General features: G+C 42.3%; 1 protein-coding gene across 1 annotated transcript; it reads left to right on the top strand.

The window, feature by feature from the left end:
- The first annotated feature begins 1941 nt into the window (after positions 1-1941).
- TBX19 (T-box transcription factor 19) lies at positions 1942-16244 on the top strand. Its single transcript, XM_027727619.2, has 8 exons — positions 1942-2153; positions 8120-8384; positions 10378-10512; positions 11324-11385; positions 12499-12560; positions 13226-13414; positions 14376-14508; positions 15220-16244. Exons 1-8 carry the CDS (start codon positions 1957-1959, stop codon positions 15452-15454), a joined length of 1278 nt encoding a protein of 425 aa, XP_027583420.1. The 5' UTR covers positions 1942-1956; the 3' UTR covers positions 15455-16244.
- The last annotated feature ends 4524 nt before the right edge of the window (positions 16245-20768 follow it).

The following is a 20768-nucleotide window of genomic DNA, read 5'->3' as shown; positions in this document are numbered from 1 at the left end:
TGCCATAGGCAGGGACACCTTCCATTAGACCAGGTTGCTCCAAGCCCCATCTAACCTGGCCTTGAACACTTCCAGGGATGGGGCAGCCTACTCTCAGTTTAAAGCCATTCCCCCTTGTCCTATCACTACACTGTCCTGTAAATAGTCTCTCCAGCTCTCATCAGCCCCCTTTAAGTACTGGGAGGCTGCTATGAGGTCTTCCCAGAGCCTTCCCTTCTCCAGGCTGAACAACTCTAGTTCTCTCAGCCTGTCATCACAGGAGAGGTGCACCATCCCTCTAATCACCTTGGTGGCCCTCCTCTGGACTCATTCTGGCAGGTCTAAGTCCTTACTGTGCTGGGAGCCCCAGAGCTGAATGCAGTACTGCAGGTAGGGTCCCACAAGAGTAGAATAGAGGAGAGAAAATACCTCAGACCTGCCTAGCTTGCATCTTCCAATGGTGATGACATTTCTGGGAACTGAGAATTCTCTCCTAAAGCCTCCCGTTCTGCAGAACATCACATTGCTGCACACCTGCAGCTGTGAAGTGTTGAGGATTTGCAAGCAGGATCCTTACTCCATGCAGGGCTTGAGGGATTAGTAGCAGGACTTGTTGCCAAATAAGGTGCCATCAAGCTCTGGCCATTGCTATTTAGGTAGATAGTATCTCTCAGCTTCTTAACTGTGAGATCTGTTTGTTGAGCCTTGTCAAATGATGGATTTAAAGAGTCAGAAGCATAGAAGTTCAACACGGGCTATTGAACTAAAAGAATGCAATGTTCTCAATTAGTACACAAAAAGTATATTTCTCTAAAAATGACCTCCAACACTACATTTTCATAATCAAATCCCTGACTCTCTTACGTCCAACAGACCAGAAATTTCAGAGACACTATCAGAGATAGATGTATCAGGAGAAGTTAGGCACTCAAGTGCCTTGCTGTATGCCAAAGTCCAGTATTTACGGGTCACTGGCATTCACAGGGCCTGCACTTAAACCTCTCGAATGGAACTAAACCCAGGTCTCTCACATCCTTGGCTGAATGCTGAAGTTGTTGGACTTCTCAGTAAAATGGTGGCTTCTTTGTGGGGAGTATGTGTTGTTGGATTAGGCTTGTCAGAGGAGGTCTCAGAGGGAATGCCTGTTTCAAGGATGCTGAGCAAGCCTTTGTATGAGATGGACCTTAAGCGGTCAGCAATGCCAGGCCTCAGGCAGTTAAGCTCACACTCAGCCACAGAAGTGTGGAGTCTATCCCTGGAAATGCAGCCAGTGGGAAGTTCAGCACTTGTAAGGTGCAGCAGAGGTTTTTGAATGACAGTGGGACCAAAGGATGGACAAAATATGCATCAACAGTGTAATCTAGGGGTGCTACCTTCTCCTTGTGCATTCTCCTCAATGCAGAACGGTCTCTTACTATTACATTTTGATCTAGGGACGTAGAGGAATGAGGTTAATGCATTTATTCAACATGCCCTGTGAAAATATTTTAAGACTACCTTCTCTGTGTAACTATCTTGACTCTTACCAGCTCCTTCAGTCAGAGTCCGCACCAGCGTGAATGCAATTTCCATGCATTGTTTCAGTCTGGAAATGAAACAATTTTCATTAATGGAAACCTGGTTCTCAAGCAGAACAATTAGACCCACTTCAGGTTGAAAAAAGATAAAAGCATGCTAATTTGGATGGAGGACTCTTCTTTCAAGGCAGCCAATTGAGTCATCAGCCTGCCACCCACCTGACTGTCTGACAGGTAATTAGGAGATAGTCCTCTTTTTGTGTGGAGCGTGTGCGTAAACCTCCACACGCTGGTGTCACTGCCCATTGGGACTTCCAGAGGAAAGAGCTTGTCAGTGGCAAAAGAGTGAGGAGAGCATGTTTGTCAGTCGTTGCCCAATGAACTGACTTGGGTTTTTTTATGTAGCTCATTATTTTTGTCTTTTCAGCAGCTACCTGAAGTTTCTGGCAGTAAAGTCGTCATGGCAGACCTGGGCTGCAAAAAACCCAGCGACTGCACCGTCTCCAGGCTGCTCAGCGTAGTGGAGAGTGAACTCCGGGCTGGGAGAGACAAAGGCGACCCCACTGAGAAACAGCTCCAGGTTGTCTTAGAGGATGCGACGCTCTGGCAGAGATTCAGGGAAGTCACTAATGAGATGATCGTGACCAAGAACGGCAGGTGAGTGATCTGTGGGCTGAGTGTAGGTGACAGCCAGGGGGGTTAAGTGCTATAATAATAAACTGTGTGTGCAGACTCGAAAGAACTGCGATGAGCACACAACAGTTTTTAGGGGACTGCATCCTCGTAGTCCCCTAAAACCAGCATATGAACAAAATGGGGTGTCCCTGCTCCTCTTTGGTCACTGCCAGACCACTCCTGCCACCCATTATTCCTGCTTTGAAACATGCTGGAAAAATATATTGACTGACTTAAGGCTGCACAAAAAGGGAACTTTTGCAAGGGAATAGATGTACCTCTCAAAACCTTTGGAATGACTTTTTGTGCTAATAACTACCAGCCTTTATTAGCAAGTCCTTACCTGTAGACCTCAAATTACTGTACAGAAGCAGATTGGTGCTGTTATCCCAGCTGCAGTTTTCATCTCTCTGGTCTTGGATATTAACAGCTTTACAAGCAGTCTGTACTAGAATGGGGTATAATAAAACTGTGTTCTATGTGGTATGTATGTATGCGTGGTCCCACACTGGCATGGCTCCATAGTTTTTGCTGGTGCCCTTAGAAACCAGTGCAGAATATTGGTTAACATACATAGTTTTAGAAAGACAAAATATTGTGATGTTAATGGATAACATATCTTACTATTTGGGGAACATGGAAAGGCACAGGAAAAGAGTTCAAAACCTGTCAAGAAGGATACTCTTTCTGAACCAGGCACTGGCTTGAGGGAGGCTCTCCACAGAGGTTCTGCTCTGAATTAGGCTGACAGCAGAGTCCAGCTCATAACAGACAAGCAGCTACTAAAATAAAGGTTTGCCAGTACAGTGGCACTAAGGTTTTCATTTAATGTACCCTCTGCTGCAACTCCCATCCCCACCTCCCAACATGCATACGTTTCTTTTGCGAGACCTCTCAGGAGATCCACATACGAGAGAGGAATTAAGAGATGGAAATTTACTTGTGGACTTTCATTGATTTTGCAGTTTTCATTTTAGCAGAATTTGTGGATGAAATTACTGTTGGCTGTAGTTTGACAAGGGACATAGGTGAAAGCAGTAAAAAGGAAAAATCTAGTCTGTCAGCACAGCAGGGTTACTCTGGTAAGACAACAGCTACCTGCCCAAAATACCAGCTCCTGGGTAACAGTACCTGTTGCCATTCTGATTCCTCTTATAAACTACAGTGATAGAAATCTGCTACTGAGGTTCTCCTTACACCGAGAAGCTGCTTTTGCTTCATTTAAATTGCTTTAAAAACTGCTGTTAGGCTACAGCAAACTTCTGAGTGGACTTACTCTTAGTATACAGTAGTTTAAACTGACTCCTTGGCAGCAGAAGTGACCAAAAATGAGGTAAGAAGGGTTTGCCTAAAATTCATTAAATTGGTGCAAAGAATTGCACCTTACCAACAGGCTTTTTTCAGTTTCTTTCCTCCCAGCTAATATAAATCATGACTGCATTGTGATATTAGTTCCCTCTAAAATGTCAGGGTGAGTGCATAGACAAAATCTTTTTATGATGATGAGGAAATCTATCCGAACGTGTGTTGTTACTTTTTATTTCATTGTGTAAGCTGCCTTATTTTTGTTATTCTAACTTATACATGCCTTATCAGCTTGAGTCTACCTTTTCTAAAACCCGTGACATCTCTAGTAATGTCAGTGGGGGCAGGAATAGGCTCTTTATGATCAAAATAACAAACTACAGAAGTATGTCACACAGTCATCTGCATAAGTCCTTTTACCAAAGTTACTGTAGCATCAGGGACAATGAGAAAGGATCTCTTGTGTTTCTGAAAGTATCTTTCATAAAAATCACATTATTGCACCAAAAAAAAAAAAAAAAAAGGAAATACAAACTGTGGCCTGCAACAAAGATCTCTGAACAAGTCCAGGCTATTCAAAAAAAGACAAACTTGAGACAGTTTCCTATGAGTGCTGAGTTTTTTTCAGGTTCAGAATTTTTGTCTCCAGAGGGATTCTCAGTAGAAAAAATATTGACCTTATGCTGCTGCTGCTTCAATCAGTATAACTAACTCAATCATTCTTGCTGAAGGGTATACGAATGCTTTTGAAAACCGTGTTCCACTATGAAAGAGAAGAGCTGGTCTAAACTTACTGTGTGTGAAAACTAAAACAGTTGGTACGGACATTTTGTTAGCAAAACCCAGAAATTAAACTGAAACCTGATCCAGGAGCATCCCAGAGAATGAAAGTCTAATTGACTAGTGATCCTCAGGCATCAAATTCTAGCATGCACAGTTCTATCTGCTCTTATTCCATCATCTCTAATTGGTACCAAGGGTCCCAAAATGCCACAGTTAGATGAACCATCTTCAGTGTTAGTACACAGATTTGTCTCTGTGGCTGTATTATAATTCATTATAATAATCACCTGCCCTAGCAATATGTCTAGGTACACGGGGAAGATAGATACATTCTGACCAGGATAGACATCACTAAAATTAAACCACGTGGTTTATCGCAAAATACGTCCCAATGGTTGCAGCTGATACGGTGGGAAACCATCTCCTATTTTACTCAGATTTGTTGTATCCAACTGACACTTCAATATCAAACGCTCTTTTTTCTGATTGAGTAGGTTTTCTGTCTCAGTGGTTATACCATATTAGGTATGCAGCATCCTGAGACTTTGCAATCCCCATTATTGCCTGGAGGCAGGAAGGCACTGATCTCCTCTGATGGGAACAATCCACAGGGGTTCAATGAAGGCAAATGTGAGTAGGGGGAAAGAAGGCCTTTGCAGGCTTAAATGCTAAAGCAGCTTTACTGGTTCCTGCACATTCAAGGGAAGATGTATCAAACATCTTCCCACTCAAGTTCTGCACTGTGGAGTAATGGTAGCAGATCTGCTCTAAATAAATTCAAGAGGCTGAAGTTCGCATTTGTTGCAGTAATGGGGGTCACATGTGCACCTACTTGATCATTGAAACAAACATTCTGACTGAAACAAATTTGGAGAAATCACCATTTGCCAGGCTAAAAGACAGATATTAGCAATAAAACCACTTTAATCAGCTGAACAAGTTCTCCATGGTAAGTTCTCCATCATTTAAATCTGTACAGTCAAGACATGCTGGTCCAAGCAAGGCAGGCATTAATTGTGAGGGAAGCTGGTTAACACAGGGAAATGCTATAATCTTGGTGCTGTAGGAGGTTAGAGTTGATGATGACTGTATTTTCTTCTGGCATTGGTCTATAGGTCCTTCGGGGATAAACTCAAGCCTTTCAAATAGAAAGGCAGAGAAGCCTGCATTGTGGGCAGAGGAATTAACAACCTGTATGTAACAGAAATAGCCCTGGGAAATGTAGTGAAATTAAATTTTCATGTGATTTATTTTCCCCTCTAGTTCAATTTCATCTATATGTCTAAATCATCTTTCATCTATATATCTTTGAAGACCAACTGTAGAAGGTCTAAGGGATGGAGGGAGCAATGCATCCATACATTTTATCACATCAATTGGGTGGCTGGTACATCCTGGTCAGAAAGATACATGTAGCATATAAATCCTCTAACTGGAGAGGGACTTTTTAGATGGCAATGGAGTGATACAACAACGGGTAACTGCCTTAAACTGAATGAGAGCAGATTTAGATTAGATATTAGGAAGAAATTCTTTACTGAGGGCAGTGAGGCACTGGAGCAGGTTGTCCAGAGAAATTGTGGGTCTCCCATCCCTTATGTGTTCAAGGCCAGGTTAGATGGGGCTTGGTGCACCTGGTCTAGTAGAAGGTGTCCCTGCCCATGGCAGGGGTTTGGAACTGCATGATCTTTAAGGCCCCTTCCAACCCAAACAATTCTATGTTTCTATAATTATTCTATGATATCTTCCTCAGTGTTGCACTGACCCTACATCACCAATTATCAATATTAGATGAAAAATCTCAAATTTCTGAAATCCTGTCTTTTCCTGTCAGCAGAAGGTGCTGAATATATACAGCAAGAACTATATAAAGGTATCCAGAAAGGTAGGTGGTGAGTGGGGTGTCATGGGAGAATGATTGTTAGCAATCTGTATTTGAGTGTCACAAGAGAGTATGGCTGCAGGGGCAAAGATTTTCAGTGTCCCTCGAAAGAGCCTGGAGTTTCAGCTCCTTTATGTATTTTGGATGTCTTGCACCGCGGCCTAACTAAGCCTAGAGAGCTACCTTAGCCCTATGGCCACAGACCTCAGGCCATTGCTGTGGTTTCTTTGGTGTAACCAGTCTCCCTGCGCCCACAGAGAAAAGGAGCTCAAAGATTCATTGGCCTGCCCATTAAAATGTGTCATGGAAAAATGCCAGTTGCCGGGAGAGGTCAGCGTAGAGGTGTCTGTGGCAGGAAGGCCTGTGACTCATATGAGAAGAATGTTGGAGGTGATACACAACAGCAATTACATATGTTCCTTGACAAGCTAAGAATAGGATGCCTTTGTTGGGAGACTCCTCTGTTCTTCTGACCACAAATTATTCCCAGTTCCTGAAACTGTTGGAATTTACTAACTCTTTTGCTGCAGACTTTCAGGCACAGAGGTGTCAATTCAAAGCTTTGCGGTGTCAGTCACAAGCACTGGGACAGGCAGAACACTGCTGGAAGTCAAGCTGTGAGCTCCTGCAAATCTATTTTACAAAAGAAAAAAGAATAGTTAAAAGGGGGTTGAGGAAAGGTGGCATGGACCTTTAAGCACAAAAGGAGCATTTTCCTCCAGCTAAGCACAGGTAGGATTTTAGTTTTAAATGCACAAGATTGTGGAAGGCTGGATAGATGTTTAGAGCTTAGAAAAGGACAACATTGCATGTAAGATGGAACTAAAAGCAAAAGAACCTGATCAAGCAGATGAGGTCAAGGAATATGGAAGTACGGGACCAAATTACTGGAAGAACTGCCAAGTGCAAGGTACAACGGCAAGGATTTTAACCAGAACTTCTCAAACTGGATAATTATATGATTGTAATGGGACAGTATGTGAATAGTTGCACTTAAGAAAGGGAGAAAAAAAGTTTCAGCTAACTACAAACTTTTTAATATATCCCTATATTAAGAATTTAGGATGTACTTTGAATGAAAGAGTAATGAAATATGTGGAAAACAATGGAAAATTATATAAAAAGGCATTTTATTAAATTTAAGTCATGCCATACCAACATGACACAACCCTGATAATTTAAAGAAAATTTTTTAGACAAGGAAAATGTAGCAGATTAGGGCATTTAGAATAGTGCTACCTGGAAATCACTACTCAAGTGGGAGATGTTGGGTAGAACAACACAAGAACCATGGGAACTGACAGAGGGAACTGACCGACTTTGCTCACAAAATTCTAGAATATGACCATCCCTTCAGAGGAAGAAAGAAAACTTTTTTGTATAGAGTAGTGTGGTCAATAAATCTAACTGGTGTCCGTTGAATACCTCATTAGTATTATGTCCTGATTGCTGGAGAGTGCAGGATGATTTCAGAGGATATATCCAGAGTCAGTCAAAGTGGGACTTGGCCACTGGACAGAACATGGTAGAGTGTAACAAGGTCAATCTAAACACCAAAGTGCACTTTTTAATAGGATTCTGCAGTGAAGCTGTGGTTCAGCTCCACCTTCTCAGTCATTTTCAGCTCTGTTTAAAGCTGTTTGTTCTTTCTGGTTCCACACCTAAGTATGTATTTACCATGTCCAGATCCCATGGATTCTGATGATCCTATACACATCTCATTATGTTCGTAATTCCTGGCATGATCAAGACCTTAGTGCCCTACTTTAAGATAACATGAGTTTTTTTCCAAATGATTGAACTAAAGTAAAATAAAATATTAACCTTTAAGAGACTTCTTCAGCTGGATAGAAGGAGGGAGTGAGGAAGGATATTTTTTACACTCAACTATTGTGTGAGCATCTGGACACAAACATACTGAGGAGAGTCTTCAAAACCATTTTCCAGTGATGTCTCCCCTTTTTGTTTCCTCGGCCAGGCGGATGTTCCCCGTTTTGAAGATCAGCGTGTCAGGCTTGGACCCAAATGCCATGTATTCCTTCCTGCTGGACTTTGCTCCGACTGATGGCCACCGATGGAAGTACATCAATGGAGAATGGGTGCCAGCTGGGAAACCAGAGCCACCAAACCACAGCTGCGTCTACATCCACCCAGACTCTCCCAACTTTGGGGCCCACTGGATGAAAGCTGCCATTTCCTTCAGCAAAGTCAAACTTACCAACAAGCTCAATGGGAGTGGGCAGGTATGGCCTGATGTTTCCACATACACCTCCTGGCTTCAATTGCAAGCACCTACCAATCAAGAAATATCAAGGGTGCATTTATGTAATTATAGAAGCCCTTACAGGCCTCTTCACCCACAGATGCCAATTATTCTCTGGAGGCCAAATGTAAACAGGGATAAACAGGCCTTAATTGGCACTTTCAGATTTTAATGGACTTCTTGATGTTAAGAGAGACAGAGTGCTGTGGTTTACTTAATCATCAGGGAGCTTTTCAGAGTTGGTCTTGTGTGCTGGGGATTTTTACATAGGACTTCAGAGAAAGAGGGGAAAAATGGCCACGGGTATTAGGTTTTTGTTGTGTTCCCCAATGCTGTTTGGTGTAAGTGGAATGTTGGCAGGAGTCAGATAGCAGAATAAAAGGCTGCTCCTAAATGAAATAATTGCTATGTCTGCTTCTGCATCATGATAATTATCAATATTCTATTGAATCAGCTTTGGCCTTTGGAAAGAAACCACATGTACCAGAAATAAGTGACTTTCTCTTTGAACCCCTTAAAAATGCAAACAGGGAAATTACTTTTATTTCATATTTTATTTTTGATGATGCATCTAAAGGCAAAATGTTGCACAAGACCTTTTGTTTGCTCATTTGTTTAGTACAAAACTCCTACAGTGGATGATACTTGTCAGCCCAGAATCAATTTTTTCCACATAAATGTTATACATTTTCTATTTGTTATTTTCATTAGGTTTGTGAGGTACTTCCATAAGCCTAGTACCCTAATTAGGTAGGAAATTATCTCAGTTTTTACAGACTGGAGAACAGGAAGATGATCTGACTTTTCATAAGTCATAACATGGAACCAGCACACAAGAATGACTGTGCAGCATAAAAGAGGATCTGAGCTTGCAAATGCTTTTCTTGCATCCAGGACCTCAGAAAAAATATGCATGGGAGGAAATAAAAGCTACAGGAAACTTGGAGGGTCGAAGAGACCCTGGGAAAAAAGTACAGGGGAACATGGTATGTATATATGATGAAGTGGAGAGGAACACAGTAGAAAGCAGGGGAGGAAAAGCCATATGAGAAACAGAGCCCAGACAACAGTCACCAAATAACAAATGACTGAAGCTTCCCTTGTTTTCTTTTGAAATCTTGACAACAGTGTTAAGGTAAACCATGTCCCCATTCTGTGCTTCAGCTTCCCATTGTATGATAGTATTAGAAAGTAGTAGCTGACTAGTGGTGCTTTATGCTAATAGCTGTGTTCTTTCTTATATATATGTATGTATGTATGTATGTATCTATGCATACATCACTTTGCAAAGTATAGATTTAACAAAAAAAATCTTTTTCTTGAAGTAGAGATAATAAAACAATTTAATTTAATAGCCCAGAATCAATGCTATTCATAGCTTTTATTGCCAGGTTAGAGAGATCTGCCAAGATTTGTTTAGATACACTTCATCTTGCCCAGAGAGGTGACTACGTGACTCCCTCAGCTCCCTCCTGGCCCCACTTTTTCTGTGATGGTGATTCTCTGAGTCTTTCAGATAGTAGAAGTAGGACAGGGAGTGCCCCGATCTGTTTCAGCAGCCTCTACTGCAGCTGGTTTGAGGGCCATAGCTGCTGATATAAATATACACTAATGCTGCTGTATAAAAAGCTTTAAATACAAGTCCAGTGAAGTCTCATTCTGTTCAGCCCTGTGGTTTTCATAAGGGAAGGGAAGTGGTCACAGCACCAAGCCTGTCTGAGTTCAAGAAGCATTTAGCTGATACTCTCCAGCACATGGTGTGACTCTTGGGGATGGTCCTGTACAGGGATCCCTATGGGTCCCTTCCAACTTTGCTTATTCTGTGATTCTGAGAAGACGGTACCTGTCCTTCTGTTTCAATAATCACTGACGGGGAGGTTTAACAGTGACGTCTGGTCTATTATCAAGCCAGAGCAAAAGAGCAGCTGTGAGATACCAGAGTGGTGTCTTTCTCTCTGTTTTGCTTTCTGCAGATAATGTTGAACTCCCTGCATAAATATGAGCCCCAGGTACACATAGTTCGCGTGGGAGGCCCCCACCGGATGGTGATGAACTGCTCCTTCCCTGAGACGCAGTTCATAGCTGTGACTGCCTACCAAAATGAAGAGGTGGGTGGATGCCACACTGTGCTCTTGGTCACCATTGATGAGATATATTAAAAGGTTATTATCTACAAGACCAGCCTGCTTTTTTCTTGTTTCCCCTTCAGTCCCATGCAGTGTAATGTTCCATCCAGTCTAATACTCTGTCGTCTCTCTGCAGTAGAACATTGACTAATCTGGAGTCTGGCTGCAGTACTAAGCCAGGCTTAGCTTAATATCCTGCCACAGCTGTTCCAGACTGGTCCATCTGTCCTGGCATCCCAATCCTTTACAGGAAAAAAACAAAGAACCCTACAGCCCTACAGTCAAGTCCAATATCTTTCTCCAGCAATAACTGATAGTTATAATGATAACCCTCTCTCTCCCTGCTCCTTATAGTACATAAAATTGTGTAACAGCACAATATTCCATGGAAAAATTTCTTCCCAATCCTGAAAATGTAATTGATGTATGCTTTGGACTGTGAGAATTGCTAACTCCCATGTCACATCTGTTAGCTAGTATTGCTGCAGATTTTATTCATACTTGATGGGAATTTAGTGTTTAAACTCTTGAAATGGTCCACCATCCCACAGGATTTGCCAGACTAACTCATGCCAGGTTGCCCCAACTGGTGTTCTGCCTGTGGCACTGATAAGTACACAGCACTCGGCAAAGAGCAAAACTGTCTCCTAACTAGCCCTGGAAAACATAAAGTGTGGAGGTATATTTTAGACTAACCCAGAAAGTTTCACTTAAGATTATTCTGGAAGATGTTTCATAAAGTTTCTATTCCAAATTGCCTTCACTAACATGCTTTGTTTTCTGTAAACTCAAGATAACAGCTCTCAAAATCAAGTATAATCCCTTTGCCAAAGCATTCCTGGATGCAAAGGAAAGGTGAGTTAATCTTTTTTTGCTCTGTAGCTCTTTTGGGTTTTTATCAGTATCATTTTGCTGCTGATATGGTTAAAACCGTTGCATCACAATATGAAAGAAAAATGGCATAATTGAATCTTGTTTCTGCTGTTTTAAATCCAGAGTTTCTCCACTGATATTAGTGGAGAAATTGTATAATTATTACAATAGTGTCTGAAATGGGTGAATATTCTGTTGGGGATTCAAGACTTAGCACTGTCTGCACGGGAAGTCTGAGATGAGATGGTGTGAACTTCCCCAGTAATGTTATACTCGGCATATGGTCACTAAATTGTACTTGCACTCCAGTGAATCCTGTAATTTGATAGGTCAGGGAGAATAAAAGTTAACTGCAGATGTCAAAAAGCATAACTGAAATGAAATTGCACTGTAACTGTAAGTACACTACTGTTATTAAAACTGTGCGATAATGTATGGTGTCTTCATTAAAAGTAACCCGTAGGTGCGAAGATGTACGTATGTAAGATGTCAGAGATGCTTCCATTGGAAACAAATTGTGGTTTATCTTTTGAAATTTTGCTTGCATCATCTGTTTTACTGCAGATGGGCATCCAAATGATGCATTCCAGCCCATAATTGCTAACAGATTTTGTTTAGACCTGCTATGTCTTTTGACACGTGAAGTGCCCCACGTGCCTGAAGGAGAATCTGTATTTCCTTTCATTCCTCTCATCACTTAAGAAGCTGCTGTGTCTCAGCATCAGGGTTTGCAGTTGCAGAAGTGGGAATGCTGCCTTCAGCTTGCCTGGCTGAGCAGGAGGCAAAGCCCTGCCTTGGTCTGGGGAGGAGGCCTGCAAGGAGGAATGGTGCCCACAGATAGATTTAGAACGCCAGGTTCAGTCCCCAGATATGGCACAAACTTACAAACATTTTTGTGTATGTTGTGAAATGTAAGCTCCTGTTTCCTTTATGGCAGAATGTGGAAAGGTCTACTGCTGCCTAGCAGTAGTAGTTAAGGAAGATGGATTTCCCCCTCTTTTTAACTCACTTCTCCAATTTTTAGTGAACAGTTCTGTTTATAACTTTTGTTATTTTTCAATGAGAAGTTTTACCACTAAATATTTTGCTTTTCAGAAATCATTCTAAGGATGCTCCAGAGACAGTCTCTGAAGGTCAACATATGACATATTCTCACAGTAAGGTTTTTATTCATGTCAGCTGGAAGTTTTGTGTGGTATGATGGGTGCTGGCAACCTGTGACTTACTTAACTGGCTCATAACTGGCTCAGTCATTTACTGAGTGCCGAATTTTGTTCATAGAAAGAGACCCTTTAAAAAAAAAAAAGATCGAAGACACCTCACAGCAGAAAACAATGTGAAAGGTTCTGCAGAGGGATCATTTTCCTTGTGATTCAGTTTTTCAGTATTAAAAGGAATCTAGAATCAAGATGATATACGACATTTTTACTTTCTTACCCCCTTTTTTTATTTTGTATTTGTAACTGTCAATATTTTTACCACCTATAAAATTATCTTTCATTGGTAAACAGGTAAAAATGGGGGGAGCAGAGTTTTTGTTTGTTTTAACGATAGTTTTTCTTTCATTTGTTCTTTGGTGTTCATGTTCATAGTTGCTTTCAGGTCTTGTTTTTAGGGTTGGTGGTTTGGGGCTTTTGGGGCATTTTGTTTTTTTGGGGGGCATTTTGATTTTTTTTGTCAGTTGTCCTGAAAACCAGTATCTTGGACTCACCTGGTATTTCCGAGGCACGGGTAGTTCTGCAAGAAGGCCGGTTGCTTTCTTAATTGTATTGCAGCATTTGTGTGCAATAATAATAGTTTTCTTCTCTCTTTCCCCTCGAAGTGGGTGGCTGGTTGATTTCCAACCCTGATGCAATGTGTGCACCAGGAAGCTCTAATTATCAGTACAGTGGGCCTCTGCCTCTGCCAGCTTCACACACTCCCCACAGCTGTGAGAGGTATTCAGCACTGCGGGGCCATCGGGCTGCTCCATACCCACCTCCCTACATGCAGAGAAGTCATTCACCTACAGGTACTGCTGTAAAACATTGCTTTGTTTCCTCTGCCTGCCTGACCCTTGCTTTAGGTTAGCACAAGCATTGAGACAAGCATAAGCTGAGGCTAGGAAAGAGCACAATGAGTGTCTGTAACAATCTGGACTGAACCCTTCATGCACTGAGTATGTTTAAGGCAGCAAAACAAGAGGTACAAAGAGCTGGGTGCACTGTAACTGTTAATTATAAATGAGAGTGTATGACCTTGCTTTAAGTGTAGCTCCCAATTATACAAAAAGGGCACTGCGTGTCTTCTTTCAGTGTCATGCCGTGATGCAGTTGAGCTCTCAAGTCGAAGCAGCTTTCAAGAACATGGTAGGAGCTGATGTGAGATGAAAGCATTTGGGTATTGGCAGAACATCTTTTGAGTCCCTTTCACTTTCTAGATCTGGGCCCTGAGTTTCAGAAATTGGTTCTACTTCGATCAGAAAAAGTTGGTCAGAAAGAAGAGTAAGGATAAAGTAATCTGCTTGCTAATTATAATTTATCAAGAATTCCTGTTTAATGGAAATATTTATCATAGAATCATAGAATTGTTTGACTTGAAAGGGACCTTAAAGATCAGGTTGTTCCAAGCCCCATCACACCTGGCCTACATCAAGAGATGGGGCAATATTTATAAAACTTGATTAAGTATTTAACCTCGAATTATAAGGAAATCTGTATCAAAACATTGCCAGATATATGTCAATTAATGAAAAACTATTATTCAGGCTTGCAAAAATGCATATCATATGTCTGTCATGCTGTACCTTCTCAGAAATCAAACCTGGAATTACAATGGCACCTTGCTACTCTCCAAATGAACACGGGAATTTTGTCTTTCTACCTATGGTTGGGAACCTCATGATCAGATTGCTGCCTCAGGCCTGCCCATGTTCTGTTGCCTTAAGACAATGTTTCCGAGGATTTGTTTGTTGCTTTTTTTTTCCTCCCCAGTTAATTTGTTGGAGACTTCCAGCAACAATCTTCAGGTATTCTCAGGACATGACAGCTGGACTTTACCATCCTCCCCACATGCTAATTTGCTCTCAGTGCCACACACAAAGGGAGGTGCCAGCCCTGGACCCAGGTAAGGTTACAGGAAAATTGCTGGTATGAGGAGCACTGAGGCTTTTATGACTGCCCTAGTGATTCACACTTTGTCCCAAGCTTTAATTGCTGTCCGGGATTTTAAACGTGTCTTAAGTGCCAAAATCAAGATTCCTGGACAGATCTTTCTGACAAGCTAGTTATCTCCTGCTTTGAAATCAACGGGAGTTTAATTTTTCCCCAGCATTGCTGAAAACCAGGATCTTGGAACAACCACAGAGAACTCTGGTATCTACAGTCTGTGATCATTGTAAAGCTAAATTACTTTTCTCCATTTATTCCTCACTGTTCTCCTGCATGAAATGAGGAACCTATCTAGGAGTGGATGGAATTTAGACCTTGAGAGTCAATTAATTATCAGATATTGTCCCTTCTTTTCTCCAGATGAACACACATTTCTTCTCTAACTTAGGTGCCAGGAAAATCAGCTGCAATTCTCAAAACTTTATAAGCATTCACAACAAAGATCTTAAAGTTTTGAAACCTCATATCTATTTGTGTATTTCTCTCCATGCCTTTGTCCAAGGTCATCAGGTGTGATGGTGATTTTTCACTTAAGATCTGCAGGGCTGATCTAGTTTAGTAGCTCAATTTGAATAGCTGATAATGCAATTGGCTTTATCGTGGCAAGTCTTGTGGAGGGGAAAATGCTTTGAAATAAGTCATTCAATCTGTACTGCTTTTTTTCCAGCCACTACCCTTGCCTGTGGACAGTGAGCAACAGTGCTGTAAATGTTGCCAACCCAGGAAGCGAGGTAAACAGCAGCCCTTCAAGCATGTTTCTAAGGGGTAATGTCCCCTTACCAGCTTCATCATCAGTCCAAATCCCTCTGCAGGGAATGGTGTCTGGCAGCATGGAAACGCAAGGGGAAAACAGTCTAGCCAGACTAGCCGACTCTGCGTGGACATCCTTACACTCCTTTTAATGGACAGGCAGGTCAGGAGGGAAGCTCAGCCAAACAAGACTGACACAAATGGCAAACGATCCCCTAGAATTGCAGCACAGAGCCGAAGGTATGCAGAAAAATGACTTCATCAAACATCACTTTCCATAATGTGTGCCAGTGAAGCCAAAATGCAAAGGCAGGAAATGTTATGAGAACCTGCTTATTACTGTAACCTTTATGCATCATTCAGAATGATGTCCAGAAAGAATCTTTAGTCAGTTTTGCTTCTATACCACATTAAAAATGGTCAGAGACATGGGACTGAGTGAAGCAGACATGGCAGCTGGATATTTGCATGTCATTTTAGAAGCCTTTTCTGTAACTAATAGTCAAGTCCAGTGGAAACTGTGATCAAGTTCACAACTGGTTATTTGAGGGGACATTGCTGCTTTAAAGGCTTTCTGAATCTCTTATATGAAGGTTTTCACAATACCTGAGATTAAACCCTTCAAGGGATGAAATTAGTCTAACATCCTTTTGCCACCTGCATACATTGTGCTCTGTCCCCTTCCTTCTCGAGCTCTTGTTTGCTGTTTGTGTTCCGTAGGGATAGTGCACACACTCAAGCTGAGAAAATGGCTGCATTGTAGCAGCAGGGCTAAGGGCAGCTAGTTTAGCATTTAGAATCTGGTGTTACAGTCTTTGAAATGGAAAGTTCCAGTGTTTCCAATATGTGCTATTTTTGAAAGGGTGGAGGGGAAAAGAATTATAGAAAAAAATATTCTGCTTGCATTTCCACTTTGCTTCAGGTGTGGAATACAAATAAAATATGAATAAACCGTGTATTATCTTCTCACTGCCTCTCCAAGTTCTAAACATACATACAGTCTTTTTCACCTAACAAACTCTGAGCTATTTAAAGCAGCTCTACTTTAAGCAAGTTGATGAAACAGGAATTTTCTATTCCTTGCCCAGTGCCTGGCTGTATGCTCTTGGGCATGGTATTTCATGTCTTTGCACCTGTTTCCCCTCTCACCTTTTGTCTGCTTCAGCTTCTTTTTTCAGGCTACAGCTTTTCCTCTCCCGTATGAGTGTACAACACATAGCATCATCAAGGCCTAATCCTGTCAGGGATTTCTAACCACTACTGTGATGCACATAACAGTAATCATCCCCCAATCTTCCTTATCCTTTCATGTATCACCTCAGGCAAGCCCTATCAGCTTCTCAGAGAAGAATGCTGCTGTTTGATCTCTTGAAAAGAAAAAATTGCAGGCTAACTCATGTAGATATTTCTTTGTATAATGAAATGCCCAGCAGCAATTCGGTTCTGTTTACAGCCATGAGCACTGATAGGGGACAATCCTCAGCACGGGCATAGAAGAGGATTCTCCAAAGCTCCTGTGAGCTGGTGTTTCTGCTCTGCTAGATACAGCAATATATCCTTTGTGAACACTCATTTATTACATACAAGCTCTGGGAGCATTTTATTTTGGGTAGACGTTAAATGCAGCAGCAAAACGAGCCTTTTCATTCAGGTCATCAAATGTGCGTCTATCTGGTGAACTCAGCAAGCTCCTGTTTCATATTCTATTACCTGGCCTTGAACCACATTTTCATGACTTCCCTATCTGGCTTTTCAGATTCACTGCATTATACACCTGGTAAAACTGTTAGTTTTGCTGACTTGTGCTGCTATCCCCTAAAATCAAAGTAATGAAGTTACTTTGGATGTGCATTTTTATTCATACAGGCATTGGTCAAACAGGAGCTAACAGAGTGCAAAAAGCTCTCTGTCCTGCTATCAGTCTAATCCTTTTTAGTTATGCCTGTAAATCTGCCTTCCCATATTCTGACAAATGCTTGGGGATGAGTTTCTCAAAGTTATATTTCTCTACCTTGCAACCAGAAATGTAAGCAAATGTTTCTCTCAAATATACCTCTTTTTTACAAATGAGGTTTATTAACTAACTTATACTACCCTCTTCTGGCTGTTTAGCTCCCCACAGACACACCACACACAGAGTCTGTATAAGATGGCTATAGATGCTAAAAAACAGCAAGTGGTGACTTCTCTGTGTTCCAGGACTTGCAATGTTTCCTTCATGGTTAACAAGTTGGATAATTTCTTAGTTATCCCATATACTGCATTACAGTAGTACAAAGGTGATTATAAGGTGTTACACAAACTGCACTTTCATTTCAGAAATAAACAATCTAGGAGAAAATCTAATTAGCTTTCCTGGTAGTCCCACGGGATTGAAAGGACAAAAAAGTATCAAAGTGAACAGGGAAAGTAATTTTTCTTCCTTACTTCTGTAAGAGAAACCATGATCGACATTGCAGGAGGCAAGAACTGAGATTTCAGAAACAGGCTAAGTTTTTATCCTTGCAGACAATCTGATTTAGCCCAAGCCTGAGAAATTACATGGGGGGATAAAAACACCCCTGGCTGGCTCACTACTCTTGGCCCTGTCTCACTACAAACTGGCATCTGTAGCCCAAAGCCCCTGGGCCTGAGGACAGCAGGGAGTATGCTGATCTTGGGTTTAGTGTTGGGGAGTCCTGAGAGGAGCAGGGAGTTGGACTCCAGCCTTATGTGTACCTTCCAACTTGAGATCTTCTGTGATTCTATTCTACGATTTTGCCACTTAGATAAAGAATTGGAGATTTGGTATCTGGCTTGGACAGATTACTTCTAAGCAGTGGAAGCACTGGAGATAGCTTTTGCTATTTGTTCACAAGAAAAAACTGCAGTTTTAACTGTGCAGATCTCCCTTCCCAGCGCAGTGGACTTCCCTAAAGCACAGTAACAGGCTGGGCTGCCGGCTGCATTGTTCTTCTGTGGGAGGCAGATTCTCTTAAACTGTGTATAAAACTGTTTCCCTCTGTATAAACCATTGTTGTGGATTTGGTTTTGCACCTCTAGTGCATTTGTTTCCCAGCAGATTTCTGCCTGCCATTGAAAAGCACACAATCATAATTTCTGAATTCATATTTCAGTGTTTGTTGTAAGCAGTAACTGGAATGGCAGCAAGAGAAGAGAGCAAACAGCCTCCCTCCCCAGTTTTTATATATTTTGACAAAGTCACTTCTTCACTTTGTGGAAAAGAAATGCACTGAGAGACTAGAAGAGTTCTTTTGAGGTCTCCAGAGTAGATATACTACCTGATATTAATGACATAGTTCATATTTCTTAACTTAACTAGATTACAGGGTCTACACTGTAGGTTTTTGTCCTGACAGAAGCAACGCTGGATTTGTAGGTTGTAACCCTCAGGCCTCTCACCTGGACAGCCAAAGGGCAAGGGCTTGAGGACACAGCTCTATACAAATCTCCATGTGATTAGAGGGAGCAGCCATTTGTTTTCAGTTTCTGCAGGGCTTTAGCACTGTACTCAGCTACTAAACATGAGGTTGCAGAGTGGTTTGTGTGACACCCCATTTAACTATATTCAAAAAGAAGTGAGGGGAAGTGGTTCATAAAAGCAGAAGATCTAGAGGGTAAGAAAACCCCCAACCAAGCAACCAACCAACCAAAGAAACAAAAAAACCCAAATCCCCAAATTTAAGACAATTTGTTTGCCTCTGATGCCACACTTTCTACTCCTGTAGCAGGTCCTCAGTGGCCCTGCTCCCAGCAGCAGTGCTGAGCAAGGGAGGAGGGAGAGACATTGCACTCGGTGGCTGCTGCCCTTTAATCCCTTCTGTGGGCTTCAGCTGCTCTTGAATCAGGGCTTCTCAGCTTTCCAACCCTTTCCTGGTACTGCCAGGCTGCATCTCCCTCCAGGCTGAGGCAGGTGCCTTCTGTGTCAGCCTTTTCCCTTGGCATTTATTTTCCTGGCACTTGGGCAGTCTCCCAGGGAGGCAAGAAAGCACCTCTGGCTACACCCAAGGACCTGTGCAGAAGTTTTTTCCTCGGAGAGCAGCCCACAGCTCTCCAGATAGCTCTGGTTTTAAGACAACAAGAAAGGCTGATGCCTGCCCATCTCTGTGCAGTGTGGTGGGCGCACTCAGCAGCCTGGATTTTGTCATCCCGAAAAGTCACCTCCCCTGTGCTTTGCTGGGTCTCTTTCCAAGATGGGCTGTTCCAGCTCACACACCTCACCTGTGGCCAACAGAGGGGCTTAACAAACGGTTTCAGGTGTTCTCATCCACAACTATGGAGTTTTATGGGAATGTCCCTATCCTCCCTTGCAGGCAGAAAACCAGAGAGCAAACACTAGCATCCTGAATTGCCCAGCACCATCCCAGGTGTTCCTTGGTAACCCAGTCCTGGGTGCCTATCAACAAAGACATCTGTGGCTCTGTTGCCAGCAGAGAACAAGCAGCAGGTAATTTCCTCAGATGAGATCTTCCCCCTTCACAACCTTGTCCTGCCCTGTTGCCCACCCTGAGAAGGCTATAACCTGCCCTCCCCAGGAAATCCTGTCTCTGTGCTTGCACTGGATGCCATATGGATGGCCACCACCTCTACAGGTCTTCCTGCTTCATCTCTCAGAGCAGACGTAGCGGAGGTGCTTTTGAGTTCTCAGATCATCAAGAGCTCTCAGGATTACAAATTGTCAGGTACTTTTGGGATTGTTCAGTGAGGATGTTCCACCTGCTGTGGAAAAACTATCTGGTTTTTCCTAGCATGTACTGATACAAAAAACTGCTGGCATTTTGAGAAGGCTGGGTGTTTGACAAGGCACAGGATAAAAGCCCTGCTGTGTGGTACAGTTCAGCCAAGTTTGTAGTGAACAGAACAAATCCAAATGCCACAGCCTGGTTCCCAAAACACTTCCTAGGCAGGGGCATATCTGTAAAGGCCGCTTTTGCCAACAAAACTCTGCAGTGCCTTCTGTACTCATCTGGGGCACTGGCTCAGCACCAACTGAGGCAGAAGGGTGCTTCCTAGTGAAACTCTAGCATGACTGCTGGGGGGATCTTATGTTCTCCTCTCTGCTACTCACTCTGAACTGTTTTGCTTGCCTCGGTGTTATACTCACACAACAAATCCAAATCAACAAGACAAAAAGCTTTTGGAAAAATCCTGCCTTTCTTCTGTTTATATATGCCATTGCATGACAGTTATGACTTTGCTCTTTGGATGCTGTATCTCTAAATGTCTTACGCTCTCTTCTATTCCCGAGTTGTTCCAGAGGGAAATATGAAATATAGAAGGTGTAGACTGTGCCTTTTGTCCAGAGGAGTAAGGCATTATCAGAGCAGAAGTGTGGCAGTTTAACCAAGAGGTGGGTGTGATTGTGAAGCCCTGCTCCATATGAGATAACTGGCAGACTGAAGGGCTGAGCTGACTCTAGTGGGGATCAGGGGACCAAGTTGTTCTGGGGCAGGCTTTCAGCTACTG

Source organism: Pipra filicauda, unplaced genomic scaffold (genome assembly GCF_003945595.2).
Source record: "Pipra filicauda isolate LSUMZ 115617 unplaced genomic scaffold, ASM394559v2 scaffold64_size3178608_pilon, whole genome shotgun sequence".
In the NCBI taxonomy this organism is placed as follows: Eukaryota; Metazoa; Chordata; class Aves; order Passeriformes; family Pipridae; genus Pipra; species Pipra filicauda.
This window is presented reverse-complemented; position numbering and strand designations above follow the sequence as displayed.

What these genes read in the sequence shown, in the direction of transcription:
- TBX19 (XM_027727619.2), top strand. Translation starts at nt 1,957, where the DNA reads ATGGCAGACCTGGGCTGCAAAAAACCCAGCGACTGCACCGTCTCCAGG. An exon ending in AGCTCAATGGGAGTGGGCAG is followed by an intron (nt 8,385 to 10,377) that starts GTATGGCCTGAT and finishes TGCTTTCTGCAG; the next exon opens with ATAATGTTGAACTCCCTGCA. An exon ending in TTCCTGGATGCAAAGGAAAG is followed by an intron (nt 11,386 to 12,498) that starts GTGAGTTAATCT and finishes TTTGCTTTTCAG; the next exon opens with AAATCATTCTAAGGATGCTC.